We start from the raw sequence: 17,807 nt of genomic DNA on the forward strand, positions 1-17,807 counted from the left end.
GCCCATTTTTAGAGGTCAAAACACAATTAAAAATCCCTAACCTGCGGTCAGACCCGCATGGAAAACCATCCTGCACCTTCCAAAATCTTTCGCTAGTGGAAAAAGCTCGATAACCGTGGCCCAAAAACCCTAGGGTTCCGCCATGTTTAGGGTTCTGGAGCTCCGTCTCTCGATAACCCAACCTTCTCAATATATTGTTTATAATATATATTAAACTTGATATTGTATTAACAACTTTCCCTATATTAAATTTAATATATTATAACCTATCTCGTTTCAAATATATTAAATATTTCTCATATTTCTAAAAGATTTTAAAAATTAATACCTATGTGAAACTGCTACCTTATGTAGGTTGACTACTTAACCGTGTAAATGAATTTTCAAAATATTGAGATTGTGTGTAGCATAGTTACCCAATTATGTCAAAATCAAGGTCTCGAATATGGAAATTGGGAGATTCCTGAAGGTGAATTGTTCGGTTTAATTAGATTTTCTCAGCTCCCCCTCTTCCTTTAAAATTTAACTTGCACAATTTGACTAAATTCATTGTTTTAAATAGCCTTTACTCCGTCTGCAAGCATTGTTTATTCACGTTAGGCAAAGTTTCATATTGTGCTCCGAGATTTCTTTTATAAAGAGATAACGGATAAGATGTAAATGGAGTGAAGGCGAAATGAGACGAATGGAAAAGTTCAGTTGGCCTGCTAGTTCTCTCTTTCTTTAAGTATGATATATTCAAATATTAATAATCATATTAATTTTTGAACCCATATATTAACTTCCTTCTAACCTCTAACGTGTAAATGTGTCTCTAGCATCTTTCATGTAATGCTCTTAATAAAAGAGTAAGAACAATCGAAAACCATTATAGTTACAAAATATTTAATATTTTTTTTCATGAGTAATTATGTTTTTAAAAATAACAATTATTATAATGACTGAAACAACAATAACTTATAGGAGTTATAAAGCTGGTTTCTTCCAAGCCTATGCAATACACCAAGTCAAAACTTGTGTTTTGTTAGGGATCATTTAACTTAAAAATAACACTGAAATGAAAAGTGCAAAGAGTGAAGGGAAAGATAGATTTCTAATCATGTTCAAACTAATATATAGTTTGTTTGTTTGTTTGTTTGTTTGTTTGTTCGTTCGTTTGTTTTTTTTTTTTTTCAATTTTTTGTTATTATTGTTTAGGAATTTGCAATCAATATTGTTGAAAAATTATTATTTAGATAAAAAAACTTCATATATTGGGCGATTAGTTAGGATATTGTTGATATGCAACAAAGGTAAATAACCAATATAAATTTTATAGTGATGTATTACTAAATGTTTTATAGAAGTACATTATTAAATGTTGCATATATACAACTTGTTTTACCTCACATGATTAGAATTTAAAATACTTTGAAGTGTCGCAATTTTGCAAAGGATCCAAAATAAAGCCCACAAACATTCATTTTCAAGTCTCATATAAATTCACTTCCATGAATACTCCATGTTTGACAGAGTATGAATAACATGATGACCTAGATGGCCATTTCTTGTTGTGCATATTGTTTGTAGGCCATCGAAGAATTAATAATCTTCACGTTATATGTTGTTGCAATGGGTATAAATCTTCGTCTAGAACTTAGTTCCCCTAGGTAATATTATGTAGTGGAGAATATCAAAGAGTGAGAGGTGTTTCTCTTGGAAATCAATTCGCAGAGCACAAAATCTATATCGCACTTCGCCTTTGTGGTAGAAATTATTTCACCCTTTCTCACAAACAAAATTCCATTGCACATTGTCCAATGAAACCAATTCCACTTGGCTTTCATACAACCAATGTTGAATTTATATTTTGTTTATGCATAATAATTATATCAATTTTTAATTAGGGTCGATATTGACATTAGATTAAATTTGTTAAATGTTAAATGTTAAACATTTATGCTTGACATCTACCCTATACTAGGCTATAAAGCGCCTCTCGGTGCAATAATGTTTTATATCTATGGTTAGTTTTTCAAAAATTTGGCCTGCCTGAGGTAGGCCTTCGAGATAATGGCGGGGAAATGAAAACAAGGGGAGGGATAACAAAGTTATTGTGATGAGGAGATGGAACACTTTATTAATTCATGATAGAGTAATTATATACCAAAATTCCGAAAAAGTGAGAGCTTAGTTTGGATCATGATTATGTTAGGATCTACGAGCACCAAGAGAGATTGTGGTGTCTAAAGACACTGTTGTTTGATCTCAATGGTCAATAAGACAAATAATCATGGACTTTATTGGCCTATAAATAAGCTATATTTCACATAAATACCATGGGAAAAACCATAGGTGCTCGTATACTAGGAGCCCGAAACCTCTGGTACCAAGTCAAATTTACTAGAATGACCCTAACAATTCCCCCCTTAAACTTGACTCCGGGAGATTGAACAAGTACCATTCATCAACCATCTCATATGAGGTTTCATGTTCCCCCCCTCAAGCCATGATACTAATACATCTGCCACCTTGGTATCTCTCAAAGTGGTCCATTCCACAACTTGATGACTCCATGTGCCACTTGCATTGCATGTATTCCTGGGCAAGCTCTTAAGGCCTTACAACTATACGTGCTCCTAGGCAACATGTCTACCTACTCTTAAGGTCTTACAACTTCCTAGGGAAATGCCTTGGAAAAAAAACCCTTAAGGTGTTCACACGTCATAACATTGGCTCCTTCATTGACTCCATCTCCATTTTCATTCTGTTCATATGACCACTCTCTAGGCTTCGTTACCTTGTTCGATCCATACTTTTACTATATCTTGCCCGATCATGACTTTTCAACACTCCATAACTTTTTCCTAGCAATTTCTCTATGACCTCCAACTAATTTGCAAGTTTTTTTTTTTTTTCGTTTCTTTTCTTTTTTTGTTTTCACCCTCCAACTGTTTCTATTAGAAAATCTCATCCACTTTCATATTCACTCTTTAATATTTACCACTTTGGTTCCCATATTCACGAGGCTTTAATACTTACCACTTCCAATATTCGCTAGGGTTTGATACCAAATGTTAGGATCACAGAGCATTAAGAGAGATGGTGATGTCTAAAGACACCGTTGTTTGATCTCAGTGGTCAACAAGACAAATAATCATGGAGTTTATTGGCCTATAAATAGACTACATTTCACATCAATACCATGGGCAGAACCATGGATGCTTGTATACTTGGAGCCCGAAACCATCGGTAACTTGACCGAGTCAAGTTTACTAAAACAACCTTAATAAACTAGTTTGAATAATTAGTTTTCAAAATGATAAATTTTTGGACTAGGCTATAGCGAGACAAGTGAAATATTATTTTCATTATAAATTTGGTGGATGGGAACACCATAAAATTGATGATGAAAACATCTAAAAAAGAAAGAATGTTACAATGATGAATTTCAAACTCAACACGAAGTTTAATTCCATCAAAATGGTTGGTAAACATTGACAAACATCAAAACACTTACCTCATAATATCCACATTACCAAGATTAAAAAAAAATCATAAAATTAACTAAACTAATCGAGATCCATGTTAACTCTAGATCTCCCAACCATCGAGAGGGATCAAATCTCTTTTAACTTTAAAAGAGGTTTGCAACTCAAGAGATTTCATCCCTCTTGGCGCTTGTTAGATCCAAAGTTAAGATGGATCTATGTTGGTAGTTATTTGACTATGAAAGTTTATAGAGACATAGTCTCTTTGGTCCAGAGGAGTAGTAGGGATAATGGTTTCTTATCCCCTCGATTTAGTTCCAATTCTCCTAAAAAACATGTTGGCTCATTATGATAATGCACTAAGAATAAGTAACCCTTCTAATAAAACTCCCTTATGATATTTACAACATCTTAACTCTTGTTAAATTATAAATTATTGATATATCTATTATTGTAAACTATAATAAAACTCCCTTATAATATTTGAAACCTCTTAACTTTTGTGATATTTGATACATCTTAACTCTCACTGAATTATAAATGATTTAATAATAGAGTTAAGATATTTGATACATCTTAACTCTCACTGAATTATAAATGATTTAATAATAGAGTTAAGATATTTGATACATCTTAACTCTCACTGAATTATAAATCATTGATATAATAATAGAGTATAACAAGAACAAGCAAATTTATTCTTTAACTTCACCTAAATTAGGTTAACAAACTACCAATTTACTATAATTTTAAAAATAAAAATAAAAAGTGATATATATATATGTAACCAGTAATCTCTGAAGAGAAAAATATATTAAAACTATATCATTATAACGGGTTTGTTTCCGAACCATGAGTGCAGTCATAGAATTGCGGCCATCCCGCAGTTAATATTGAATTTATGAACGTTGAGGAGGAACAACAGACATCTATAAGTGGTGTAGGTTTCCAAATCGATTTAAATTGAAGGATTTTTCAGTCTTTGTGAAGGAATTGTAGTGTTAGAGGATTTTCACCATGATTCGAGCTGTGATAGTGATTAACACGCAGGGGAAGCCGCGTATCACCAAATTTTACGATCCGCAGGTTCGTCTATTTGCTGCTTTTGAATTTTATTTTCAATTTTGCTAGCCCATGAATAGCACTGGATCACAGTTGTTTTCAGAGAAATATTTTCATTGGGAGCAGAAATTCTTAAGCAGGTCATTTTGGATTAGCAAAAATCCATTAACTATAGTTATCTATGTACTTTATTTTGTCTTCTTCAGCAGCTCATTTTGGATCAGCACAAACCCAGCAACTATAGTTATCTATGAAATTTATGTTCTCTTTAATTAGGGTTTAGTGTTTTCTTTTCTGACTTTTTATCAACAGCATCGGTCTGTTTGCCCCAACTTTCTCTCAACATCGTGTAAATTGCTCTATTCAAAACATGATTCACGCATGGTCTTTGTAAATCCTGATTTGGCAATAAAATCTAAAATGCATTATGGTATATACCATACAACTAGGCTTTTCTTTTTCTTGTAGCTTTTTGTAGAAGTTTATGCTTTTTAAGGATTGGTTTGTATTGTATATTTTGCGTTTCATTATAAATACATTAATGGAGAGTTATAATAATCTCTTGTCTTCCCTGCCCTGTTATGACAATCTTCTTTCTAATCGTTTTGAGGCTTTCTGCTGGTTCTGTTAACAGTAAAACACTCAGTATGTGGCAGATCTGATTCTATTTTGCATTGCTCTGCAACCGTTTATTGGTTGTTTTGTTAATCTTGGACAACCAACTCATCTAGCACAACTTGTCTTGGACAGCCAAGTCCTTTCGTACAACTTATATGATCAGCTCGAATGGCATTATTTTTCTAAAGAGGAACATGGAAGTAACGTGAACCTAGCTGTCCCCCAAGTAGAAATAAAAAAGCAGAAACTGTAGGAAATGGGTTTCTGTAAATGGGTACAGTGAGTTCAAGAAAGTATCAAAAACTTAGGTTAGACTTCTTAGGAAACCACTTAAATGGGAAAAACACCAGAAAACATTTTTCGGAAATGGCATGAATAAATTTCTATAAAAATCTATAGTTATAAAAGAAGAGAACCTGCCTTTTTATGGATGTTAAATTCAGAAAGAAGCTCGACTCACCCTCACCCACTTAATTGAAAAATAGATTTTGCCGGGTACCTTGCCAGTGCGATACAATAATCTACCCATTGGCTACATCAACAATATTCAATAGCCACTCCCAGCCGAAGCTTCTTTTTGCCTTCTGCTTAGCCAATTGTGGCATGCAGAATTAGTTTTTTGATCTCTTACATAGCGTGTAACCATTTTTGCTTTCTCATGCATGCTACTTGTGGCTCGTTGTGTCCTCCTCATGATTGTATTGCTTGCATGCTAGTGATGTTTGTTGTTGTGCACTGCTTATGGTTTGCCATGGCTTGCTTGGTTTACACTTCACTAGCTTAGTCCTCATCCATAGGTTCTCCATTCTTCTCCCCCAAGCTCTCATTCTCCTCAATTCTTTCCCATCCCTTATCCCTAATCCCTTACTCTCCATTCCTCCTCATCCCTTTGTACCTACACATATTCTTCATTCCCTACCTCTTTCCCTGCTTATGACGCCCTTACCTTTTTCCTTGAAGTTCCCTATGCCTACAATCTCTTTTACAGATTAGTAGTAGCTTGTAGTTCTTTCAGTGATGTTTGCTATATTGGCAATTCCCCTCTCACTAGCCCCCCTCTTGCATGGTTGCAATTACCAATAGCTCGCAGTTTTTTTGTGGTGTCCCCTAAATTGGTAGATCCTTCCTGTTGCACTCAAATTTATGTAACACACACAAACACTGCAAGGATTGGGAACCAAAGGTTGGAAATCGCAGGATTGATGATGGAAGATTCTCACATAGGCCTATGGATTGGTAACAATGGAAAATCAGTCTCTGTGGATAATTCCCAAGGTTTTAGTACCATCATGACGCTCTCCATATACTTGGTTCTATTACTAGCCCCACTTTGCAATTTTGCTAAATTATTGGAACTACCACATGGTTAACTACATGCAAATGTGCACCTTCTTTTGCATAGGGTCTTGGAGGTTGAATATGAGAACCTAACCCTCAAACAATTGCTAGTTGAAAACAAAGTAAATGAAGCTCTTCACCTATTGAATGATGCCTTGCACATAGAAATTCTAGACCTCAAAAACAAGCAAGAGGAGATTTTATCTCATCATGTGACCTTGAAATAAGAAAGGACAAATATTAACTCGTGAGCGTAGGCTGTTTGCAGGGGATCAATTTTGTGCCCTTTGGGCTTGGCAAAAGTTGTCCTCCCTTCCTAACTGGTTCTAGGATCTACTTGTTGAAGTTGTAACTAGGTTTGGTTTTCATAATTATGTCTTTAGAGAAGTAAAAAATAATTTATTTTATCATGTTCCATTTGGACTTTTAAAAAGGAAAGAAAATTGAATTTTAAAAAGTATATTTTAGTGCCTCACGTTGACCAAGTTGACCCTCCTGAAGACAGGTTGGCCTGCCCAAGGGATGTGTCCCTTCACATGAGGAAACAACTATATATTGGCGCCTATTCTGCGCAATTTGCAATTGATTCGAATTAGTACTATGGAAGTGAATTCAGATTATTATATATATGGAATGCATGAGGTATCACTTCTCTAAAGAATGCGAGTTTCCGAGGCAATAGATGGCTCGAGACATCAAGAAAGAAACTAAATTTGGGGGGGGGTTCCTTTGGGGAGATAGAAATCAAGTAGAGAAGCTGAGGTGCCTCTAAGGGCCAAACTCATGCACGCCCTGAGGGAGAATTCGAAATGAGAGCCTTTGATTAAGGAAGTGCAAGGTAGGTATACCTATTTCTCCCAACGGTAGAGTCTTTGAGGGATCAAAGTCTATGAAGGAAAGTGAGCAAGCGAAAAATGACCTTGAGGCAGAAAGGGGTCGAACTCTGCTTAAGTGATGGGCTGCAAAATCGTCTGCTTACAACGAATGATGCGACTGAGAAGCAAGGTATGGAATCTCTCCAACTTGGTCCAGTGAGTTTATAATAAGCTTGACCCCCAGATCTTAGAGCCAACAAATAACAATAAAATAGTTTACCAAAGAGGTGCACCCTAAGGAGTGGTGTAAGTTAGTTACAACCATCTCCCAAAATAGTAAACAAGACCCTCATTTTTTACCCATGTACCCAAGCACCCCATTGTTGAATTGTGTAGCTTGGGAGGTACTCCACAAGCCTAGAATTGGGGTTTGTGTGAGTTTGGTCACAAAAGGGGTTTGTGGGCAAATAACCCAAGTGAAGGGGTTTTAGACCCATATGGGGTTTAAAATTCTAAAAAGAAAATTAAAAGAGAAAAAAATTAAACCTAAGTCTAAGTGGATAAAGCCCCTAAAAGTCTAGAGGATTCTAAGAGGCTTAGGAGAAGCTATTTAAAGGAGGCATAAGAGAGGCTAAAGACAATCAAGTGAGAGGGAGTTCGTTTGATCATGGAGTGAGGCCAAGATGTAGCCCTAAGGAGCCCAAGCTAGGAGGCCAAGTAGGGATCTCTGAAATCGGATTTGCTCTTAGAGGGCCACGTGTCCAAATCCGTCGAATCCGATACGATTTGACCTAAATCGTGTTCGAATTTCGTGACACGTCATGTCTGATTGATACACGATCGAATCGAGATCATGTCCTGATCGGACACATCGTGACCTGATCGGACACATCGTGTCCTGAAATCCGACACGAATTCGACAAACTGCTACCCGCACGGCCATAAAAGGGTGGAATTGCCTCTTATTTGCATCATTTTCTGTCATTTCTTTTGCAATAGGTGAGCTGTGGGTTTGCTGTGAGGAGTTTGGAGCAAGGAGCCAAGGGTTTGGAGCGCTTTCAAGGAGATTCAAGCAACAGGTAAGTGCATTTCCTCCCCCAATTTCATCAGAGTTTGCTGCAAGTAATGTTGAGGGAAGACTTCCTCCTAAAGGTAACATTGAGAAATATCCCTTGTGGAAATATGTCACAAGAAAGGATGGGCCAAGCAACAAGGTGAAGGGAGGAGGCAATGTGAATTGGAGATGCAACTTTTGCCACAGTACTTCCACAAGCACATATTTTTGTGTGAAAGGCCATTTGTTGGCTTTACTAGGTTGCGGAGTTGGAGCTTGTACACAAGTTCCTTTACAAAAGAGGAAAGAAATGGAAAAAGAGTTCACTGTTGGTATGGAAAATGTGGCTGCAAAGTTAAAAAAAAAAACAAGAATGATGACCCCCTTCCATTTTTGAGGAAAGGTAGCGACAAATTTCCATTTGAGAGTTCTAGTGGGGGACAAGCAACAAAAAGAAAGACAATTTCACTTGGTCCAATGGACAAGATTTTTCAAAAAGAGAAACAGGAAGAGCTTGATCTCACCATTGCCTTTTTTTCTATCAAAACTTCATATCCTTTAATGTTGCACACTCACCTCTATTTATTGACAGGTGCTGAGCTCTAACTCACGGGGCTCCATCTTGGTATGTGCCTCTTGGTTCAGAGAAGCTTAGAACCACATTGTTGACGAAGGCAAAAAAAGAGGTGCAAAAAATGCTTGAGCCTATTAAAGCATCATGGGCAACCTCTGGGGTTAGCATTGTTTCTGATGGATGGACAGATCCAGCATGACACCCACTCATCAACTTCATGGTGTATTCCTTGAATGGTCCAGTTTTCTTGAAAGGAGTGGATACACTTGGAGAATACAAGGATGCACAATATATGGGTGAGTTGTTTATTAAAGTTTTTGAAGATATAGGTGTTGATTCTTGTTTGCAAATCATTACAGATAATGCACCTGTTTGCAAGGCTGCTGGCATAATTGTGGAAGCTAAATACCTATAAGTGTTTTGGACACCTTGCATTGTCCATTCATTGAACTTAGCACTGAAATCCATTGCTTCTGATGTGGTTTGGATTGGTAACATTATTGAGGATGCACGACATCCATAACTTTGTACAAAATCATAAAAATGCCCTCACTATCTACAAGGAGTACAACAATCTATCATTGTTGAAGATTGCGGATACACGGTTTACCTCTTCATTCATCACGTTGAAGAGGTTGAGGGAGGTCAAGACCGCTGTTGGGGCCATGGTTATTTAAGAGTTTTGGTCTTTTTGGAGAAAGACAGATCAAGTAGCCTCTAAAAGAGTGAAGGACACAGTGCTAGATGATGCTTGGAGGGAGAGGGTAGATCTAATTTTTCAGATCATGGACCCTATCATTTCTTTGCTTCGATTTGCAGATACAGACAAACTGGTCCTAGGAGAGGTTTATGAGGGATGGGATCCATGATTAAGTCTGTGAGGAGCATTATTCTATAGAGTGAGTGCCTTGAGTATGAGACATAACCAGAGGCCTTCTGTGGTACTATACAGAATATTCTTGTCAGCAAATGGGACAAGAATTGCACACTTTTACATTGTTTGGCTCATTCATTGAACCCAAAATACTACAACCATGAGTGGCTGAATGGTGGACCTTCCCATAGATTCCCTCCTCACATGGATGGTAAAATCTCACAGGGGAGGAAAGATGCATTCAGGCGGGTTTTTCAGGATAGAACATTGCTTGATGTGGTGGAGGATGCCTTTGCAGAGTTTTCCACTAGCACTGGTCGATTTGTAGAATATGATGTGATTAGAGACCAGGGGGGCTAAGAAGCCCTATTCTTGGTGGGCAAATCATGGGGCAACAAGCCCTCCTCTACAACAGTTAGCTAGGAGGCTCCTCTCTCAGGTGACTTCATCCTCTTGTTGCGAGAGGAATTGGAGGCACATATGGGAATTTGTATAGTGTTAAGAAGAACATGCTTGAGCAATCCAGGGCAAAGACAATGGTGTATGTGCACACCAACCTTCGTCTTATTTACAGGTAGAGGGAAGAATGGTTGAAGGGAAAGACAAAGATGTGGGATGTCTTTCCTGATGATATGGGTCTAGACAATAGTGTTGAGTTGGCTTTGACCAACATGGATCTCAGTGATCCAGTGCTAGAGTCTGTTAGATTTGATGATGGTGATACTATAGAGGGGTCATCCTCCACACCAACAGATGCAAAGACGACTTTGGATACAGGGGAGGAGGAGGATGCAGAGGAGAGCAGTGGTGACCATGATGATGAGGACAATGATGCTGATTTTGATGATGACTATGAGGATTGATGAGTCATGAGTCATGAGCTACCTACTGCCTTAAGGCTTGTATACTTGTAGTTGTTTTGTATTTTCTATTTCTATTTGCCATTGGCATTGCACTACCTATGTAACACATTTTGATTTTGATGACTTAATGAGAAAACTAGAGTTGTCAGTGTCTTTATCTTACTATCTCGTCTTTCTCCTACTGGATCATTGATGAACTGAATATGTATTATGATTTATCATTTATGAATTTAGAATTTATGATTCATTGATTTATCATTTGTGTGACATGTATTTGGATTTTGTATGTACTATGCATGCTATATTGTTACTAACTTACTTTGTAAACTGTAAAACTTACATCTAGATGAAGATCTATGTTTGAAATCAATGAATTTGTATCATGAATGAGAATTTGTGTAAGAAATTTCAAATTTTTAATATATAACTTATCCGAATGTGTCCTGTTCTGGGGGGTCAACGTGTCCGAATCCAACACTCGAATCCCCGTATTCGACGAATCCCTAATCCATGTGTCAGGTTACTTAGTTAGGGATGCATAGTAGGGCTAGATCTGAAATGAATGTCTCAAGAAGGCAACGAGGAACCTCAAGAAGAGTTGCTGCATGAAGGAGTGTTTTCTGTCCTAGATAGCTCATCTTATGGAGGCATTCCTCAAGCCCTAACTACAGTATAATCTTGGATGTTTTATTGGACTGTGGGTATGGCCACAGGCATAGTTTTGAGCATAAAGAAGATGGATTGTAAGGCCTAGATCTGTGCCCAGTTCTGCAAAATGAGGGCCGCATGCCCTAATGTTCATGGTAGAAGGTCTGTAGGCCTAGAATGAGTGCAACCAGGAGGAAAGAATAACCTCAAACCCTAGCACAACAAAAGTAGTGGCCTACGTGGCCTAGTTTGATAGATAACAAGCCTAAAAGAGAGGCCGCAAGTTGTGGTATATGGGCCGTGCGTTTTAAGGCTATAAGGAGATGTTAGAAGAGGGTTGGCTGTGGAGAAGATTGCAAGTGGATGGAGGGTTGTTCTAGATCTAAACAATAATTGTTGATGGACCAAAACCTAGCTCCTATGAGTAAGAAATCCAGTCCCAAGGTTCTGATTTAAGCACTCAAGTTCAGGTTATTTGGAAGAGGGATGTGACCCTATAAAGCTCAAAGATGTGACTATGTAAGGGTTATTAAGCCTCAAGCAAGTTTATAGGAATGTTTTTAGGATAGGCAGACGTTAAAGGAGGCCAAGATCTGTCTCCAACATGAACAAGAGCAGTGAACAAGGTTTAAAAGAGTTGGGAATGGTCATAATAGTGAAGGATTGAAGGGCTATTCAAAGGATTGAGCAACAAATTTGAGGTCAAACCCAAGATCACTAGTTTAGTGTGTCAAACCAGAGAAAAGAGGGCATTGTTCTTTGCAACCCTAGATCTATGTGATTTGAGGGTCAAATCACAAGTATGAGGGTAGATTCATGGAGCTGTTAATGGTTTCGAGTAGCAATATAGTGGAGCCCAAGAACAATGATGAGGAGGCAACCTATTCACTGTTAGAGGGCATATCTACAAGCCCTAGGTGAGGGCAGTTCTGGTGGCCTAGGATCAGTCAAGGAGATGACTGAAGAAGGGAAGATTTGAAGCATAAGAAGCAATGCAGGAAAGAGTCCAGATTTGGGACAGATGTATGGTAGCCTAAGCACAGGATGGAGGACTGTTAGATGGTTGAGCATTGTGCCCTAATTGCAAACTTGAGAAGGACCTCAAGAATTCTAGTAGTGGCAAAGAAGTTGAGCTCAGGGACTGTAGCCAAGAGAGCTAGATTGACAACCCTAAGTTGACTGTTGGAGAAGGACTTTTGACAGTCATAGTGGGCAACCTCCATGCCCTAAGTTTGTCTTCATTGAAGCAACACAAGAAGGCAATAGTGGAAAGAAGTCCCAAAGGGTTGTCTTAGAAGGACTAAGGAGCAGCAGGTGGGCAACTTAGGAGTCCCTATGAGTTGGCTCGTTGATGGACTAATGATCAGCTAGAGGGTAGACAGTTTGGGAGCCTTGATTTAATGGACAAAAGGAGTTGTCATCACTGATAGAGGTAGATTTGGATGCTGCAGATTGGGAGCAGATGGACCAGCAAATGCGTTCAGGACACGTGGATTGAAAGGGCTATGTGTGGCTACCATCAACAAGTAGGTTAGTTGTGAAGGAAAAACTATATAAAACTAGATGAAATGGAGCCAATAAGGCTTGAAGCCATTACACCAATATATTCGATATGAGCTCAACATGCCACATGTGGGAATTGCTTCTGGGTGGGGAGTATAACAATAATTTGTTCCAACCACTCAAGATAAACCCAATTGAAAAACAAGTCCCTCATTAGGTGCCATTCCAGGAATAGCTAGAAACCTTCTTAGCTATGTTTAATCCAAAAATAGTAAGAGACCAAGTCCATGGAATAAAATAACATTTGATCCTTATTCCTTGCAAATCTCAAAGCATGTCAAGAGTCTCCTCAAAATAGTAAGGGCACACTATTTCCAAGTCAAATACCATTGTCAAGGTGAAATCATGGTGTGAATAAGGCTTATTTCAAGGTGAATTACACCTTCTATTGGAGGGCACGATCTAGGAGAATGTCCCTGGAAGACGTGTGAATAAAAATGATTAAACAAATGTGGAAGTGGACAAGTGGATAGGGTGCAGATATAACTAACCTTCAAAAACTATGCAAGCTCACCCACGTTGTCAACATATGTGCCAAGTCAATGGTTGGTCAATAAAGTGGCACAGGTGAGTGAGTGTGGAAAATGGACAAACAACCTCGAACCACTTTTTATGAGGACAACCAATCTCAAAATATCATTTTTAATATGGGTTGCCTCAACATGTGTGCCACAGGGGAGTGCTATTGTCAAGTTGTGTACTAGATTAACATCAAATTGCATTCCCTAATTGTTTCTCTTTCTCTCTCTCTCTTGCAATTGCAACGCAGGGAATGAGGACTCAATTAAGGTTTAGACCTCAATAGTAAAATAGACAAATAATGTATCGCTCCAACCTTAGGTTTGGTTATGATTAATCAACAACAAAGTATCCTAAACCAATTTGGCATGCTCACACATGGTAAAGGTGATATAATGAATATGCCAAATTTGGGGTTAGTTGTGAAGGAAAAACTATATAAAACTAGATGAAATGGAGCCAATAAGGCATGAAGCCATTACACCAATATATTTGATATGAGCTCAACATGCCACATGTGGGAATTGCTTCTGGGTGGGGAGTATAGCGATCATTTGTTCCAACCACTCGAGATAAACCCAATTGAAAAACAAGTCCCTCATTAGGTGCCATTCCAGGAATAGCTAGAAAGCTTCTTAGATATGAATAGTTTCCAAATAGCAAGTAGTCCACCATGGACTCTGTGTTTGTCCAAAAATAGTAAGAGACCAAGTCCATGGAATAAAATAACATTTGATCCTTATCCCTTGCAAATCTCGAAGCATGTCAAGAATCTCCTCAAAATAGTAAGGGCACACTAGTTCCAAGTCAAATACCATTGTCAAGGTGAAATCATGGTGTGAATAAGGCTTCTTTCAAGGTGAATTACACCTTCTATTGGAGGGCACGATCTAGGAGAATGTCCCTGGAAGACGTGTGAATAAAAATGATTAAACGAATGTGGAAGTGGACAAGTGGGTAGGGTGCAAACATAACTAACCTTCAAAAACTATGCAAGCTCACCCACCTTGTCAACACATGTGCCAAGTCAATGGTTGGTCAACAAAGTGGCACACGTGAGTGAGTGTGGAAAATGGACAAACAACCTCGAAACACTTTTTATGAGGACAACCAATCTCAAAATATCATTTTTAAAATGGGTTGCTTGAACATGTGTGCCACATGGGAGTGCTATTGTCAAGTTGTGTACTAGATTAACATCAAATTGCATTCCCTAATTGTTTCTCTTTCTCTCTCTCTTGCAATTGCAATGCACGGAATGAGGACTCAATTAAGGTTTAGACCTCAATAGTAAAATAGACAAATAATGTATCGCTTCAACCTTAGGTTTGGTTATGATTAATCAACAACAAAGTATCCTAAACCAATTTGGCATGCTCACACATGGAAAAGGTGATATAATGAATATGCCAAATTTGGGGTTAGTTGTGAAGGAAAAACTATATAAAACTATATGAAATGGATCATGCACTGTCTAGGAGTGGGGAAATGATGAAATATGGCTATAACATGAATTTTGTGTAGGTAAAATGAATAGATGATGAGATAATGGATGGAAAAATGATGAACTGATAATGAAAGGGGAATGGCATCTACTCAAATTATTAGGAAAATACGCCACCAAGCTAGAATACACAACAACTAGAAATAAGACTTGAATCCATCATGCAATGATCAAGTGAATTAATGATTGGAACATTATGAGCAAAAGAAAAGGCAATAGGAAATTTCTCCACCAATGACCAATAAATCGAATAGCACATGCAACTAAATGAATATACATAATATATCGTTGAAGTAACCTCCACCAATGATACGAATATGACCAGTCAGTTTGGTAAGCTAAAATGAGCAAGAGTGTAATGAATGATATCACCAAGTCATATTGTAAGAAATGTTGCCTTTCCGTTGGTTGGCCAAGGGTCAAGTAAATCACATGGTAGCACCAAAATATCATGTGCAATATGACAATGCCTCTAGATATGCAACTTTTGCATATGAAGTCCATGGTTGTCCTCTTGCATTGTGTCATGCAATGGTTCTTTGACACCCCATACAATAGATGGTGTAACATTGGGAATATTAAACATTGAGTTATAGGTGATGTTGCCTCAAACTCTAGTAGGTCTTATAAGAAGCATCACAAGGCAAGAACTAGACCAAGGGACAACAACAAGATGGAGGCCTAGTGTCACCACAACACAACACCTCCTGCTTTTTAGTGGATTTTCAACATGAGGGAGGCTTCTTGGGTATTAGTCACCTAAAGGCTAATAGATATTGTAAGGCAATGGTTTGGAGGTGACAAATGTGATAAGCTCAAGAAGGGCACTCTGACTAAGGACAAGGCTCAATCTAATGAAACAAGGAATAACATGCTCTCTGAGAGAGCTATCAAGGTACTTATAGCCTAGGGTTATAAGTAACATGCAACAAGAGTGGTTCACAAAGGCATATAAGACCAAGAAAAGGCTCGTGAAAAATATTTATGATCAACAAAAGGAACTACAAGCCTTCAACTAGCCCTAAGTTGAAGCCTAAATGCTAGACTAGGGTTTCCAAATGCAAAATTGCCCAAGGTTTGTGATGTTAGCCCTAGCGAGGCTATTTCGACCGTGGAAAAGGCTAGATTTTGATGCAATAACGTTCAATCCACAAGAAATACCTCACAACAAGCCAATGATTTAGCCTAGTTGAACTCAACTATATGCCCTAGCCCTAGCAGCTTACCTTGAAGTGCCAAAAATGAGAAAGAGAGGGAGAAAAATAAAATTGTGATATGGTTTGATCATCTATGTGGAAGCCGATGCCTACTTCTTGGGTGATGGAGTCTAAGGGACAACTACCATGGAGATATCAGACCTTAGAAGCGAGTAAGGGGGAAAACCCCTAGTTTCTACTTTCAAAAGCCTAGCTACCACTCTAAGAGGGGATAAAATCAAGAGGAAAGCTCTCTAGGAGGTCCTCAAGGGATGTCCAAGATTCTTTAATTAAAGCATACAATATTTCACTAAAATTCCATATAAATATATGCAATTAAACAAGAACATAGAAACCTTAGCACATGTATTGCATGGAGTAACCTTTAAAAGATATTCAACAATAAATATACTCACAAGATATAAAAGACATATGGGTTACCCATTTTGGTTGGTAACACGTAATAATGTTTGCATTGTGAGTTGAAGTTTGAAATATTTTATGTAGCTTCTGCAAGTACAAAATATAGCTCTCTTCAAAATTTTAGTTCTTTTATTGAGTTGTCCAAGTTGGGACTATATGTCCTCCAATCATTTTAAGATAGAAAACCAACCATTAAATAGAAGGAGATCTTTAGTTATCATCTTTGTTTCCTCAAGAGTCTCCAATTGTGAAGGCTTGCCTTTGAAGGGTTTTACTAATTCAACCCTTTAGTTTTGACAATCTCACCATGTGACTTGACGCTCGAGTATTTGCGTCCTCATGCATGGAGTATGATTGTTTTTGTGCCTTGAGAAAAGTGCTCCACGATTGCTTTGAAAATATTTATTTGTTTGGGCTTCTAAATCGCAAGAAGGAAATCTTAATAATGGTGACTTGATTATGCAACAAGTTTGCATTTCTCATTGTATTGTGAGGCAGACTGATTTTTGGAGGCAAAAGTTGTTAGATTTTTGAATCTTTGATGTCATAAAGTCTTTCATATCATGTTATATTTTGATCATAAGCACATAAGAATCTACTTGTGAAAAAGAAACAATAAAACTACTTGGAAGCTTGAGGCAAATTAGAAAGAAGAGAGAAAATGAAAGACTAATTCAGCTAGTGGCAATATGTACAAGAGAGAGAAAATAGATTGAGAGACCAAAGAGATAAATTCATAAAAAATTTCATACCATGTTTGATTTTGATCATAAGCACAAAAGAATCTAGTTGTGAAAATGACACAATAATACTACTTGGAAGGTTGAAACAAATTAGAAAGAAGAGAGAAAATAAAAGAATATAGACAAGACAGAAATAGACTGAGAGACCAAAGAGATAAACTCAAATTCATGTTATTACATCCAACGCCACGAGTGCATATTTATAATATTCTTTAGGAGAGAGGATCAATGTGTATTAGCTTGGGGTTCCTTTGTGCATGCGCAAAAAGCAAAAGGCAACTCCCCCTTAGTTTTAGTTAACTAGCCCAAAAATGGACTTGGAGTCAATAATAGAGTTGACTAGGGATAGGATCAGCCATAAATAAGTGAAAACTGAAACAAGAACTCACACGTGCAACTGCTAACTCGAGAAATACAACTAAACTCCAAAAATAGGACTAGCTCTCTGGAGATAAGGTTTCCAAGAATAAATGGATAAGAGGATAAGGTTATCTCCAGAAATAGGAAGGGAAGTGTGCACTTGCATAGGAGGACAAGGATAAG

General features: G+C 37.7%; 1 protein-coding gene across 4 annotated transcripts in view; it reads left to right on the forward strand.

The window, feature by feature from the left end:
- The first annotated feature begins 4,282 nt into the window (after positions 1-4,282).
- LOC149259765 (Clathrin adaptor complex small chain family protein) overlaps positions 4,283-17,807 on the forward strand; it is a 220,802-nt gene continuing 207,277 nt past the window's right edge. For all 4 annotated transcript variants that reach the window (XM_089419116.1, XM_089419117.1, XM_089419113.1 and 1 more), the window contains exon 1: positions 4,283-4,556. In XM_089419116.1, coding sequence (XP_089275242.1) covers positions 4,488-4,556 — 69 coding nt within the window. In that variant the 5' untranslated portion in view covers positions 4,283-4,487. The remainder of the gene's footprint in view (positions 4,557-17,807) is intronic.

The sequence above is a fragment of the Pinus tabuliformis genome, chromosome 6, assembly GCF_031772625.1.
Source record: "Pinus tabuliformis cultivar Carrire ecotype Pingquan chromosome 6, CPIR1, whole genome shotgun sequence".
Lineage (NCBI taxonomy): Eukaryota > Viridiplantae > Streptophyta > Pinopsida > Pinales > Pinaceae > Pinus > Pinus tabuliformis.